General features: G+C 44.9%; 1 protein-coding gene across 1 annotated transcript in view; it reads left to right on the top strand.

Annotated features, from left to right (window-relative positions):
* The window catches only part of DNAH10 (dynein axonemal heavy chain 10), a 192,677-nt gene that overhangs the window by 11,248 nt on the left and 165,470 nt on the right, over positions 1 to 15,959 (top strand). Inside the window, exons 4-11 of the mRNA XM_073676172.1 lie at positions 7,825 to 7,933; positions 8,135 to 8,250; positions 10,195 to 10,423; positions 10,530 to 10,687; positions 12,479 to 12,709; positions 12,802 to 12,992; positions 13,124 to 13,322; positions 15,522 to 15,716. Of these exons, the coding sequence (XP_073532273.1) occupies positions 7,825 to 7,933; positions 8,135 to 8,250; positions 10,195 to 10,423; positions 10,530 to 10,687; positions 12,479 to 12,709; positions 12,802 to 12,992; positions 13,124 to 13,322; positions 15,522 to 15,716 (1,428 nt within the window). The remainder of the gene's footprint in view (positions 1 to 7,824; positions 7,934 to 8,134; positions 8,251 to 10,194; positions 10,424 to 10,529; positions 10,688 to 12,478; positions 12,710 to 12,801; positions 12,993 to 13,123; positions 13,323 to 15,521; positions 15,717 to 15,959) is intronic.

Here is a 15,959-nt window from a genome sequence, read left to right as displayed (position 1 = left end):
GCCCTCTCCAGGCAAGGACCAGACGTAAGACGTTGTCATCTATGCAACAAACCAGGACACTTTAGGGCTGAGTGTCCCCAGCGCCAAAAGACCCCATCCCAGTCCCAGAGAGCGCCCAATGTTTTGTGTGTGGGAGGGGGTGGTGGTAGGTCCCTGGACAACATCCAACCCGTCACCATAGGCCGTTCTGCGGTCATGGGACTGCGGGACACGGGCGCTGAACGAACACTGGTACGGCCTGAGGTGGTGTCCCCCCAGGACTTGGTACCAGGAAAGACTCTTTCCATCTCCGGGGTTGGAGGCGTGGAGCCGGCACTTCCCGTTGCCATGGTGTATTTGGACTGGGGTGCCGGAAGGGGGATGCGGGAGGTGGGAGTAACGCCAAATATTCCCGCAAATGTTTTATTAGGGACCGACTTGGGGCGTCTAGTATCGCAGTATGTACCCTCTGAACCCCCAAGTTCGGCCCCCCAAGAGTGTATTGATTTGTCTGCTGCTAATGCCAACCATGTTGTATGTAGTGTGTGTCCTGCTGAGGAGGAGGGAGTGAAACCTGAGGGTAACACCTGCACAGACACAACACAAACAGGGTTAGTGAAAGCAGGTGGGGAGTGTGGGGATGCCCGCAGAGGTGCTCAGCCGGCGTGCCGTGACCTCTTGTCCTCCGGTGAGGGAGGGGGCGGGCAGGATTCTGTAGAGGGAAGCTCAGGGATGGAGAGGGGGGCAGCTACCGGCAGTGTAGGGCTCCCCGGGGTATCCAGGCTGCTGAGTATAGGCCCACTGCAGGGGGAGGAACAGGCCATGGGAGGTGGGGGTGTCCCAAGAGAGGAGCCGCCAGGTAAGACCCCAGGGCAGGAGTTCCCCACATCCGAGATGTCCAAAGGCCTAGGAAGCCTGCCTGATCGGGCGGCTTGGTCAGAAACAGAGGGGAAGCAGGCACTACCCACGGTCACAGCGGTCATAGCCGCTGTCACCAGGAGTGGGAGCGCCGGAGCCCAAGGAGCCTTGCAGAGGTCCGACGGCTTCCCCACTTCTGACCAAGTGTCTGCCGGGTCAGACAGCGGCCAGGTGACATGCCCGGAGGGGCTGACGGAGGATGTGGCAGTTTCGTCGATTCTGGCCACATCAAGTCAGGAATTTCAGGCTGCGTTGGAAGCAGACGACAGCCTGAAAGCTCTCAAGGAACAGGCGGCACAGCCTCCCATGGAGTCAGACTGCGAGCGTGTGGTCTGGGACCAGGGACGGCTGTACCGGGTAACGGTCCAGCAGGGTTCACCGGAGGCGTGGCCCAGGGACCGACAGTTAGTGGTACCCTATCCGTTCAGGGCGGAATTGTTGCGGATCGCACACGAGATTCCGATGGCCGGACACCTAGGGATCGCTAAAACCAAGGCCAGGATAGCTCAGCATTTCTACTGGCCTGGGATGGGAGCCGCGGTGGGTGCCTACTGCCGTTCGTGTGACACCTGTCAGAGGGTGGGGAAGGCGGGGCCGCGCCCCAAAGCCCCACTGGTAACTCTGCCAATCATCGAAGAGCCTTTCTCGAGGGTCGCTGTGGATCTTATTGGACCTCTGTCCACTCCCAGCCACTCCGGGAAATGCTTCATACTCACGGTAGTGGACTATGCCACCCGGTACCCGGAAGCGGTAGCTTTGTCGTCCATTCGGGCCGACAAGGTGGCTACCGCCTTACTGGAGATCTTCTCCAGAGTGGGTTTCCCCCAAGAAATGCTCACCGACCGAGGGACCCAGTTCATGTCGCGGCTGATGGAGTCCCTCTGTAAGCAAATGCAGGTGCAACATCTGGTGGCCAGCCCGTATCACCCACAGACTAATGGCCTGTGTGAGCGGTTCAATGGCACCTTAAAGCAGATGCTTAAGATGTTGGTCGACTCCCACGGGAGAGACTGGGAGCGTTACCTCCCACACCTCCTATTTGCTTACCGGGAGGTTCCGCAGGCCTCAACGGGGTTCTCCCCCTTTGAGCTCCTGTACGGGCGACGGGTACGGGGCTCCCTGGCTCTGGTGAAGGAAGCATGGGAAGGGGATTTGGCCACCCCCGAGGTGTCGGTCATCGAGTATGTCGTGCGCCACCGGGACAGGATGATGGCCTTGGCAAAGCTGGTGCAGGACAATATGGCCCAGGCCCAGGCCGACCAGAAGCGGTGGTACGACCAGAATGCTTGTGAGAGGACCTACCAGGTGGGTCAAAAGGTGTGGGTACTGGTCCCCGTACCACAGAACAAGCTTCAGGCAGCCTGGGAAGGTCCCTACTTCGTGCACCAGAAACTCAATGCCGTCACCTATCTGGTCACCCTGGATCACGCCCGTGGAAGGAGGAAGGCCTTCCACGTGAACATGATGAAGGCTCATCATGAGCGGGAAGCGACTGCCCACCCAGTGTGCAATCTTCCCGAGGAAGGAGAGGTAGAAACCCTCCTGGATCTGCTCACCCAAGCCAAGGCGGGTGGGTCCATCGAGGATGTGGGGGTTGGCCACCAGCTCACGGAGGACCAACGGTCCCAGCTGGGGACCACCCTGCACCCCTTCCGGGGGCTGTTCAGCAGCCTGCCCGGAAGGACTGAGATGGCTGTCCACGACGTGGACACTGGCGATCACCCGCCGATCCGGCGTTCAGCATATCGGGTCTCTTTCGAGGTGCAGGGAAACATGCGCCAAGAGATAGACGAGATGCTGAAGCTGGGGGTGATCCAGGCATCCAGCAGCGCGTGGGCCTCGCCTGTAGTCCTCGTACCAAAGAAGGACCGAACTACACGGTTCTGCGTGGACTACCGGGGGCTCAACGCTGTAACGGTCACCGATGCGTTCCCCATACCACGCATCGATGACCTGCTCGATCGGATGGCCGGGGCTAAGTACCTGACCATCATGGATCTGAGCCGGGGGTACTGGCAGATTCCTCTGACCCCGCGGCAAGGGAACGCTCTGCCTTTATCACCCCTTTTGGACTGTACGAGTCCACAGTGATGCCATTCGGCATGAAGAATGCCCCTGCCACTTTTCAGCGGATGGTCAATACGCTGCTTGAGGGACTTGAAGGGTACGCGGCTGCGTACTTGGACGATATTGCAGTCTTCAGTCCCACTTGGGAGGATCACCTAGAGCACCTGCGGCAGGTGCTCGGTCGGATCCACCGGGCAGGCTTGACCACCAAGCCGGAAAAGTGCCAGCTGGGCATGAGTGAGGTCCTCTACCTGGGTCACCGGGTAGGCGGGGGGGTTCTGAAGCCAGAACCGGGGAAAGTGGATGCCATCGCATCCTGGCCCACTCCTAGGACCAAAAAGCAGGTGATGTCCTTCTTGGGGACCGCCGGGTACTATAGGAGGTTCGTCCCACACTATAGCACCCTGGCCAAGCCCCTGACGGACCTCACCAAGAAGAAGCTGCCCGTCGCAGTCGACTGGACAGTCGCCTGCGAGACAGCTTTCGGGGCACTCAAGGCCGCCCTAAGTAGCTCCCCTGTACTGCAAGCTGCCGACTTCGACCGGCCGTTTGTGGTACAGACCGACGCCAGTGACTTTGGCCTCGGTGCTGTGCTAAGTCAGGTCAACACGACAGGCCAGGAACATCCTGTCTTGTACCTGAGCAGGAAGCTACTGCCCCGGGAGGTGGCTTACTCCACGGTGGAAAAAGAATGCCTGGCAATTGTATGGGCCCTGCAGCGTCTGCAGCCCTACTTGTACGGGAGCCATTTCACCGTGGAGACGGACCACAACCCCCTCAGCTGGTTACACACGGTCTCTGGGTCGAATGGCAGGTTGCTACGCTGGAGCCTCGCTCTCCAGCAGTACCACTTCTCCATTCGCCACAGAAGAGGCCGTGACCACGGTAACGCTGACGGGTTATCCCGGCAAGGGGAGGGTGCAGAAGGACGCACGGGGGAACACAGGAATGTGCTACCCCCTCGCGCCCTCGTATAGGGGGAGGTGTGATGAACCTGTAGCCGCCATCTTGGTAATGATAAATCATATCCAGGGATGGCCACACTTCAGCAGCCCCCACCCTTGGGACCTTCTGTTAAAACGTCAACTAGATAGTTTCCCCCCATCCAGGCTCCTGTAAGATAAGAAGCCTACTTAACACTTGAATGCTAGGAGCTTCAAAGACTTCGAGAGGAAACACAGCCAGCAGGGGGGGGTGCTTCGTCTATCTGTACCTGACCATTTGTCCCATAGGACTAGTTTCTTTGTCTGTCACAAGCATGGAGGCATAAGATATAGAAACATGAATAGTACACGCATGTTGCGTGGGATGGGCCAATAAAAAAATATCACGGCGTCCCGGAGCCATTGCGCACACAAGCCTCCGCGGTAGACGTTTGTACGTGCTCTGGAAGCCAAGATATAGCGCGGAGCCATTCCTGAGGACCGTATGGTATCATAATTGATATCAAAAGGTCGGTTACGGCGGCCCGAATCCATGGGAACCCCTGGGGGTATCATGAGACCATCCCAGAAGAAGTTATTGGGTTCCATAGAATTTGGGCTTCTGATCGAAGTTAGACCTGAGGGTGGAGACTGAGTCAGCTGACCTCACCAGCAGTGGGCGGGACAGGGCAGGTAAGATAGCAGGACAGACAAGAGACAAGTCAGTCTTGACCCAAGAGTGGTGTGCTGAACATCTGAGCACCAGCTGAGGCCACCAAGGGGAGGAGCAGTTTGACCATGCGGTGGTAGGCCTCAGCCTGTAACAAAGAACCGTGCCTGCGACCGCAGAATCCTCTCCCTGCGTCACAAGAAAATCAAGAAACCGGTAACTGATATGCTGTGGTGATTCTGTGTGTTGTATTCCATTGTTGTATAGTTTAGCCTGACCTTATACCTGTGTATATTTAGTTGTATATCGTGTATCTAGTGTATTATTATAATCAATTACCTCAAGTAATTGTGGGCCTGCCTTTTATTCTGCATAACGAACGCACGTCCGTGTGAGCTCGGCTCAAGCCAAAACGCTACCCAGGGTTGGTTCCTGACCCGATATAGGCCCATTCACGGACTGGGCGTATATCTAAAATAGGGACTGGTGGCAGCATACCAACTGGGGATTGGGGAAGGCTGGTAGTGACGGTCGGAGGTTCAGATATATATATTCCTGGCGCGGCCAAGGAAGATATATATACCGCCCTCACTACAGAGGGCCCCGATACCCAGTAGGTTACAGGACAGTCTCCCTGGCGACCGCTTATCCTAGGTGCAGTTCCTTGACTGACCTGAGGCTAAGAGGGCGCTAGCGAGTTGTGCTGTGTAGTGACGTTACGGTTTAGTGACGTTGAAGGGATAACACACTACCGTGTTCCCTGCGCTGGTTGCAGCTACCTGGCACTACTTTCTCTAGGTGCAGTACCTTGACTGACCTGAGAGGTAAGGGGGCGCCAGAGAGCTGCACCCACCGGCCGGCTTTCATCACACTGTCCCACGAAGAACTCAAGCTCTACTACATCCAGATGGTTTGTTGAGTGGTGGCATGATGCGACAGCTCAGGAAGCCAGCCGGAACACACTGAGATAGGAGCTTGGTTTTGCTCCTGCAGTGTCTAGCGTTGATGTGAGTAAAGTCTCCGGAGTTCATAGCTGATGAACCCCGGTCACCTTACTGACATCACTGCTTGCATCGTGTCTCTTTCTCCATGATACTAGCTATCGCACAATATAAATTAAAAGCGTCTGTTTACATAAAAAATTGTTGGAAAAGCCGATAATCCTGTAAAATAACAAATAATTAAAGTTGCAATGAAAACTATTCAACCCCCAGCGCAAATTAGGCTTTTCATCAAAATGTACACACCTGATGTTTGCAATAAACCAATCAAACAAAAATAATTTAAATAGCTCAACACAACTAATATAACAAGTGGTTCCTCAAAATACAACGCAAAATGCCACTTTTAATGACTGCTGCAGCCTTGAGGCAAAGTCAGGCGGTCGTATAAATCGGAGTGAGATCGAACCGCAGTGCACAGACTGGCCAGCGGCTCTCTTGAACTATTTAATTTTTTTTGCTTTGATTGGTTGATTGCAAACATCGAAAGGTGTGTAAATTTTGATAAAAAGACTAATTTGCACGGGGGGGGTGAATAGTTTTCATTACAAATGTAATTATTTGTTATTTTACAGCATTAGCTACTTGCTCCCCACTTTTTTATGAAAACGGACGCCTTCAATTTGTATCGTGCAATAGCTAGCATCATAGAACAACAGACTGAGTAGTTATAATTTAAGAGTTCTCTTATATAGCAGGGGATTTTTAGATAATAATAGTAGTTGCGTTGTGCTACTTAAATTGTTGATTAACAGCAGAAAGTTTGTGCATTTTGTTAATAAGCCTAGTTTGCTATGGGGGTGAATAATATTGATTGCAGCTGTAAGGCCATGTTCACACGATCAGTATTTGGTCAGTATTTCACATCAGTATTTATGAGCCAAAGTCAGGAGAGGAAAATCAGAGTAAAAGTATAATAGAAACACATCACCACTTCTGTATTTATCACCCACTCCTGGTTTTGGCTTACAAATACTGATGTAAAATACTGACCAAATACTGAATGTGTGAACGTGGCCTAAGCATTACTTACCGGTTGAAGGCATTGCAGCTCTGGCATTACTTCTTTACCTCTCCCTGCCCTTTTGATCACTGCAGCCATTCATTCATTGTTTTGTATACTTGTATATCTTATACTGCTTGACAATTTTACTTCTTAGGAGCAAGGCCCATGTATTGTTTCTCTACAATGGTCCTGCTGCCTTAAATGGCATCTCCTGTCTACACCAAAAGTAATGTCGTTTACCGGCCCTGACATGTAAAGTACATTACTTTTTGGTGTAGACAGAAGATGCCCCTTAGACTATGTGCCCACGATGCGGAAATGCGCCGGATTTTTTCCTGAGCGTTTCTGCATCTCCCTGGCAGAAAAAACGCATGCGGATTGTCCATGCGGATTGTACATGCGTTTTTCCTGCCAGGGACAAGCGAAAGTGAAGTGTTCTTCACATGCATTTCCCCATGCAGGTTGTCAAGCGCTTTCCAAGCGATTTTAGCATCACTTGGAAAGTGCTTGACAACTTGGTCACACTATATAAATCCATGTAAATGGCATGGATTTATATACTGTGACCGAAAGAATGGTGAAAAAATATAAAATAAATATTATACTTACCTTCCGATGGCCCCCGGTGTCCTTGTCTCAGCTTGCCGGCAGCTAGCGGTAGACTAAAGGACCTGCCGACGTCAGCGGTCGCGTGACCCGTCACATGACTAAATGACGTCATGGCAGGTCCTTGAGTCCACCCCGAGCTGCCGGCAAGCCGAGAGAAGGACTCTGGGGGCCATCAGAAGATAAGTATAATATTTATTTTTTATTTTATTCTTTTTTTTACAGGTACTATGGTACCCGGGTCTGGAGGAGAGAGTCTGCTCTCCTCCACACCCGGGTACCATCCGTACATTGAAACACATGGAATCCGCATGTGCACATGTAGTCATGCGGATATTAAGCGTTCCAATGTAAGTCAGTGGTGACGAAAACGCCGTGCTTCCGTAAAATAATTGGTAATGCAGCGTATTTTTCCGCAATGATAATTTTCAGCCGAAATTTCCGCAGCATGTGCACAGCACATGCGGATTATTATTGGGGAACATGGCAGACCTTCTACCAAGCGTTTTATAAGCGTTTCTGCAGTGGAATTGCCGCTTCTGAAACGCTTAAAAAACGCATAGTGGGCACACAGCCTTAAAGGAGCAGGACCCTTATAGAAAAACAATACATGACTGTCCTGACACAAACATCATGCGCTCTCTTTCATTCCAGAAAACGATCAAACAGACGGTGAATCGCACTATTCTCCATGTCGCTTTCAATTGCATCCCGGAAGAATTTGCAGAATCAAACGCCTTGTATTTTCTGCGTAATACCCAAGGTATTTTACTGCTATGTGTTGCTACGCTAAGTATATCGGTTTATATACAGATTTATAGCATACATCCAGACTGCTCAATTCTTTTTGTGTGAACGTGCCGTGAATTTGTGCAAGTGCTCCCCACAATGGGTTGATTTTTGGATGTTTCTGGGTAGATCATCTGGTTCCATCAATGTGCTAATAAATTACCTTTATGTGCAGAAACAATTTCCGAGCCCAATGATATGCAGGAAGCCAATGACATCATGCCGATGTACCTGGAGTACGGATATCTTGATGGAAATTGCCTTCTGATGCTAAAGCAAGTTTTCTCACAGGTATTAAATAACAGTCTGCTAGATCAAATGGAAATGTGGACAATGTAATAAAGTCTTTGTCAATGATGCAGGGTCATTTTGTGTTTTTTATCGTCATAAAACAGCGGAGTATTGTTATATTGACAGTGACTAAAATGTACGTCCTTTCCATCATTCGCTCATGTTTGTACATTATAGGAGCTGTCTGCTTCAAAAAATATCTTTAGATGTGTCTAACATATAAATACTGTATATGCAACTTATTAATATTCTTGTATTAACAAAGGCTGTCATGATCTCCAGATATCAGCGACTGGCTAAGCCGAGACACAGAAGGGGCTTGTTTAGCCACTATAATGAACCACTCAGAAAAACACTTTAGGGTATGTGCACGTGACGTCTTTTTCAGGAGGAAACTGCCTGGAAACCGCATGAAAAAGCCCTAAGAAAATAACTAAAAGAATGAACATATGCACAGCAATGTCAAAACAACATGCTGTGCATATGTTCCATTTTTTTTTTTTTTTTTCACTTCATTTAACCACTTCAGGCTTCAAAAGCTGTATGAAAAAAATTGCAGCATGCATTATTCTCAAACGTATTTCGGATGAGACTTGCCCTCTCAAGTCTATGCGTGCGCAAAAAAAAAAATGGATCCCATTCAAATCATCAGTGTAGTATCTGATTTTTATGGATTCATTGATATTATTAACCTAAAAAGCTGTATTTGATCATGTACATTTTAAACTGTTGATTTGGAAATATGGATGTCACACGGATATAAAATATGGCACACGTATGTAAAATATAGAAATACGGATGGCACACTGAGTAAAATATGGAAATACGGATGGCACACTGATTTAAAATATGGAAATATGGATGGCACACTGATTTAAAATATGGAAATATGGATGGCACACTGAGTAAAATATGAAAATACGGATGGCACACTGAGTAAAATATGGCCACACAGATAACAGTACAGGTGAAAATCGTCCGAGTTTTCTGGATAAAAATCGGATGATTTTTCAGATGCTCATCTTAATCCAGCCTTAAACAAGTAAGCTTTTTTTCAAGTGCACAATCCACACTGGAACTCATTGGACTTTGGGCTTTTCATTAGTATACATGAAAAGATTTATTGCAGATCACATGAACAAACCAATATTTATTTTACCTGATAATGACCATGTGCCATATAGTGCCAGGGACACGGAGAAGGCTGAAGCACTTTGTCACACTTTTGTTTTTTCTTTTACCAGAAACATCAACAGTAACTTGTCACTGTAAAGAGCTTATTTCTCTCCCACTTACAGTGAAAAAAATGAAAAAATAAATAATAAAAAAAAATAAAGAAAAATAATTATGTCCACCAGTGACCTTTTACTACAACATATTAATATTCATTGTAAATACATACACTTTCTGGCCTCATTATTAATGGGTTAAAGGCTGTGGACACCTTTTAATATATAAAACATGATTTTAACATATACTGGTGATTGCTTTAAGTTATAAATGAGCATTAAGTTTCAGACTACAATCTTCATTCCTTTTTCCATTTTCAGCCCGCTTTGCTAGATTTAGGTTTTCTCATGTGAATGTCCCTCCAGTAATACTTGGTGGACATGTGATCTCTGCAATCCAAGATCCCCCCCCCCCTTCACTCACTCATAAATTTGATCAACTTTTTTGCTGTGCTGATTTCTCCTTCTACAGCTTATAAGGTATCTCCTCTTACTTGTGCTGACAGACACTGATGCTGATGAGAGTATGATTCGCCCACCCTTGCAGAGTTTGCCAGCCATGGGTGCTTTACTATGTGACCTCTCACTCTTCCCTGTAAACTGCTTTGTATGTGCTTTCCTCCCTATCTACAGCATTTGTAAGCTGCCCTCCCTGATAACATGGATGCTTCCTCCCCTCTATATGGATATAAATGTTGATTTGCTTCTGTTTTAGATTTTTATGCCTTTGTTGTCTTACAATGAACACAAAAGCAAAGATATCTTGCTGCAAGAGGATCAAGATCAGCAATCAGGAGCCCCTGAAACCATACGTGACAAAGATTCCTTAAAGATGGAAGAACCCAATGTGAAACTAAGAAGTGTACAGCTAATTCGAGATGAATTCCTCATGAATATGCAGAAATTCCTGAACCATATTCAGCAAACAATGCAACAACTTGAAGGTAAGTGTTTTTTTCCAGTAATCTTTATACTAAAAGAAGTTTCCATTGCTGGCATATTCTTATGCTAAAATATTTTTTCCTTGTCTTCTTTTTATCTCAATATTAGGAGAAATTAAATTAGAAATGCCAGATGTGAACCTTGACATTGAACCTGCCATAGTGGCAGCAGATAAAACTGCTGTGGAGAAACTTGAGCAATGTGTGATGAATTGGCAAACGCAAGTGTCCGCAGCTCTGGAGGACCTGCTGCAAAAGAAACCGCAGGTATTTAATACATGGTATTCTTTCTCTCTATCACTCACTCACATAAATAATTTGTCAAAGCTATTTTATCATAGTAAAAGTCATATTATGTGAGTGGTGTAATTATAATTGATTATAATGTTTCATCGGGATTAAATTGCACTTGACAAGAACTATGACAAATCAGAAGTTGCACTTAAAGAGTACCTATTACCAATCTGGGGCTGCCCTTTATATTAAATAAAAGAGTAGGAAGCCCCTGAGTGGTGATTTTTCGTAATATCATCTATTTACAAAAGGGCTCACAAGGGTCTCGAATGTCATCCAAAAGTTCTGGTTTGTGGGTTCCCAGCATGCAGAGCAGGATCCCACAACCATCTACAGCCACTCTCATAGTGAAAGAGCAAGATTCTGCTCTGTTTGCTAACCCAGCTCTGCCGTGTTAGTGAACTGTAACCGCTGTAATGATGTTAACATTCGGTTACAACTTAGTAAAGTACATGGCAGCGCTCGGTCAGTCTTATGAGTGAAATCTTGCGATATCTCGGTCTTTGTCTGTGATATCGGTCTCGGAGGGTTGTGGGATCCTGCGTTGCATGTTGGCATGCAACAACTTGGAACTTTTGAGGAACATTAGGGAGCCTTATGAGCACTTTTGTTAATTGGTGATTTTTCTAAACATCATCTATCTGGGGCTGTTCACTGTTTTATTAAATAAAAAGGATAGCCACAGATTGTTGATAGGTACTCTTTTCCTACTTCTGGATGCCCCACAGATTTTAAACATCTGGGCGGTCCACACTTTCCTCTGCACTGATGTTCTAAAATGTCAGTGCAGAGTAAATAGCTTGCAGGAGATTGTGCCGCTGCGGAGGAAGAGAGCCGAATATTAAAATTCCCCATGAAAAAATTAGTCATATAAATGATTTGACAATCCAATAGAGAATATTTTTTAGAGCTGTTAAAAGCACATGTACTATAGGAAATGTTCCTGTTCATGAACATGGTAAAATGGCCTGATCCTGAACTGGTTAAGCACTTTATGTTACTGAAACTAGGATTATAGATCAGTTTCTTTATGTATGGTATATCTATTATGTGATATATACATTGTATATACTTGGAAAAGGTGGGTATTTCATAAGAACATCCCCTTTTTAAAAACAAGCCAGGTTCAGCATTTTGGTGTATTTAAAGGGGTTTTCCAGGTCTATTTGATTTATATTATGCGCCTAAGAAGTTACAGAGAGGTAATTGCTAATTACTTGCCTGTTCTGCCCGGTGCTGATCTCTGCCCGATCAAAGCAGTCACAGACCGTTTCTGTCTAAGATTCTGCAACTTCCAATTAAGTCACGTTGACAGAGCAGCTGCTTTCTTCCACTTTGCTGTTGATGGGGTGTTACTGCTAATGTCATGCTGATTTATAAGCCAACTCCCTGCTGCCTAACTGCGGGAAGCCGTCTGTTAATCGTCATGAGGTTTTCAGTCACACCCCGACGACAGAGCAGCCCATAAGAGCTGCACTGTTGACGTGAGGTCAAATGAAACACCAGAATCGCTGGCAGGAGCGGTCCGTGACCGGTCTGAGACAGCGCCAGGTAGAACAAGCAGGTAGTTAGCAGTCACCTGCCCGTCATTTTTAAGCCCCATGAGAAAAAAATTAAATAGTCCTGGATAACCCCTTTAACCTTTAGTAATCTTCTATTGTAGTGGAGGAGCAAGGGGCATAGAGAAACACCACCTTTAAGAGAAAGATAAGAGGAAAGTCTTTTTAATGTTTCAAAGGTCTTCTAAAGGTCTTCTGTTTTCAGGGAAAGGCTCCACTGGCCGAAATAGATTTCTGGCGAGAACGTAATGGTACTTTAAGTGCTCTTAGTGAACAGCTGAAACTTCCCACGGTGAAGAAGGTCTTAAGTGTTTTGTCCATTGCTGATCCTGGTTTAGTCCAAAATCTAGATCTTACAGTAACTGAGCTGGCAAAATACCATGTAGAAGCTGCTGATAACGTTCGATTCCTCACCACTCTTGAACGTCATTTAAAGGTCAGTATTCTAAATGAAGCATCTCGACCAGACAGTATAATGTCGTCTACAAAGACCATAATATCCTAATTGCTTGGCATTTTCTCTTGTAGAATTTAACACATGGCACGGGTTTTAATATAGTGCTGGATACAATTCCTCCAATGATGAATGCTTTGAGGATGGTGTGGATTATTTCCCGTCATTACAATAAAGATGAGAGAATGGTCCCATTAATGGAAAGAATCGCCTGGGAAATTGCAGAAAGAGTCTGTCGAGTCCTGAATGTTCGCAGTTTGTTTCGGTAGGTGGGAAATCAACATGTTAAGGTTTGGTATGTTAATGAGGAATATAATGTTTTTTTCTTAACTATTTTAAAATGTTAGGTTGTAACCTAGATCAGATTTACAAGTTTAATCCAACATTGTTTTGTAGAGAGAACAGAGAAGCAGCAAAAAACAAAACCCTGGAGGCAAAGCGAACCCTGGAATTATGGAAAAGTTGCTACTTTGAAATCCGTGCTAAGATTGAAGCTTCAGGGAGAGACCAGCGCTGGGAATTTGATAGAAAACGTCTCTTCAAGAAAACTGACTATTTGACCACTATATGCCAAGACCTGTTTGATATTTTGCAGGTACTAATTGTTAATTTCTCAATTGATAAATTACTTTTTTGATAATTAGCTTTTACAAAAGACACCCAAAATAAAAAATATACCTTAAAAATATATCTCATAGCATATGATAAAACATATTCCGCTTAATATTTTATTAAAATGTTATCTTCTCATGACAAAATGAAGGAAAATGGCCAAAAATAAGTAGGTATGTCAGGAGTAAAAAGAAATTCAAAATGGATTGGATTTTTTTTAGTTTGGGCACCCCTGGTCAAAATTACTGTTATTGGGAACAGTTAAGCAAGTTGAAGATGAAATGATCTCTAAAATACCTAAAGTTACATTTCCTTTGTATTTTAGGCAAAATTAAAAAAATAAATATTTTCATTTACATTTTAAAAATTACAAAAAGGGAAATGGGCCGATGCAAAAGGTTGGGCACCCTTGAAGATTTGTGTGCTCAGATAACTTTGACCAAGGTTTCAGACCTTAATTTGCCTGTTAGAGTTATGGCTTGTTCACTATCATTGTTAGGAAAGGCCAGGTGATGCAAATTTTCCAGCTTTATAAAAATCCAGCCTGTAACCTTGTGCCAAAAAACAACAGCCAAGGGTTCTTCTAAGCAGCTGCCTAGCACTCTGAAAATGAAAATGGTGGAGGCCCACAGCAGGAGAACGCCATAAGAAGATATCAAAGCGGTTTCAAGTTGCCCTTTTTTCAGTTTGAAATGTAATTAAGAAATGGCAGTTAACAGGAGAAGTGGAGGTCAAGATAAGGTCTGGAAGACCAAGCAAAATTTCAGTGAGCGCTGCTCGTAGGATTGCTAGACAAGCAAATCAGAACCCCCGCTTAACTGCAAAAGACCTTCAGAAAGATTTAGCAGACTCTGGAGCTTTGGTACATTGTTCTACTGTTTAGAGACACCTGCCAAATATTGCGTTGGAAGATTCATCAGAAGAAAACCTCTCCTGTGTTCTCACCATAAAATTCAGCGTCAGAAGTATGCAAAAGATCATCTAAACAAGTTTGATGCATTTTGGAAACAAGTACTGTGGACCACTGAGGTTAAAATATAATTTTTTGCCCACAATGATCAAAAGTATGTGTGGAAAAAATAGGGCACAGAATTTCAGGAAAAGAACATCTCACCAACTATTAAGCATGGAGGTGGATCAATCATGCTTTGGGGTTGTGTTGCAGCCAATGGCACAGCGAACGTGTCATGGGTAGAGGAAAGAATGGATTCAATGAAATTTCAACAAATTCTTGATGCAAACATAACACCATTTGTAAAAAAGCTGAAGTTGAAAAGTAAATGGCTTCTACAAATGGATTTTGATCCTAAACACATGTCAAAATCCACAATAGACTGCCTCAAAAGGCGCAAGCTGAAGGTTTTACAATGACCCTAACAGTCCCCTGATCTGAACATCATTAAAAATCTGTGGCTAGACCTCAAAATAGCAGTGCATGTAAGATGACCCAGGAATATCACAGAACTGGTAGAATTTTCCAAGGAAGAATGGATGAAAATTACTCTAACAAGAATTGAAAGACTCTTGGCTGGCTACAAAAGGTGTTTACAAGCTTTGATACTTTCAAAAGGGGGGCTACTAGGTACTAACTTGCTTAACTGTTCAAAATAATGGTAATTTTGACAAGGGATGCCCAAACTTTTACATGCTATTGAACAGATGGCAAAAAATCCACCATTCACACTAGATGATGTCATGGCTCACCTCCTCTCCCTCCCTGCACAGTGACTTTTGCTCAGATCAGAGCATGTCTAGAAAGTTCTCCTTTATAAGTCAATGAGTCTATTGCTGTCTATGGTCCATCTGCAGTAAAACAAATTTCTTAATGTTGTTAAAAAAAAATCAGACAATATGGCTGCCTCTATTATCATGTAAAAACAAAATCTACAATCAAAAATAGTAAATAGATTAGAAAAAACGATGTATCACTATCCAGCTTTAAGTATTTTAAAAAAGAACTATAGGTGACAAATTTAATTTAAGCTGGCACTGGCAATTACAGAAGAAAAGCTGCTGATGTGTGAAACAATTTTTAAATATTAACTAAACAAAAAAAAAAACTAAAAAAGAAACATTAAAATTTAATATTTTATTTTTTATGGGGTGCTGACTGCCGCTGGGGTGTTAACTTAACATCTTATTACTTTAAAAAATGTATAATTTGTCTTATTGTAATATCCAGGTCCTTGAAGAGTTTTACAACATTTTTGGTCCAGAATTAAAAGCTGTCACTGGGGATCCCAAGCGTATTGATGATGTATTGCATAGAGTTGATGGTCTTATCAAACCAATGGAGACCCTGTCTTTTGATCCTTTCGATATAATATATTCCCAAGAATGGAAACTTGTCATAGATGACTTTAAAAATGAAGTTCAGGTATGAAATAAGTGGACATTTCATAGTAATATAGAATTTTGGCAAAAGCAGTAATTTAATGGGGTTTTCAGGATTCTTCAAAATTTTGGAAAACAAAGTGATTATTTTAATATAGAGAAATACCTTACTTAAACTTGAATCCCCCACTTGGTTGGTGTCTTATTGGCTGCAGGTTTCTGTGATGGATGGATTGGTCTTCATCACTGCTGATCCTGACAGAGACCTCTGGAGTGGTGGGGAATT

Source organism: Phyllobates terribilis, unplaced genomic scaffold, assembly GCF_046119375.1.
Source record: "Phyllobates terribilis strain yellow unplaced genomic scaffold, ASM4611937v1 Scaffold_1__5_contigs__length_1240528914, whole genome shotgun sequence".
In the NCBI taxonomy this organism is placed as follows: Eukaryota; Metazoa; Chordata; class Amphibia; order Anura; family Dendrobatidae; genus Phyllobates; species Phyllobates terribilis.
The sequence above is the reverse complement of the archived record's forward strand: the minus strand, read 5'-3'. Positions and strand labels throughout refer to the sequence as shown.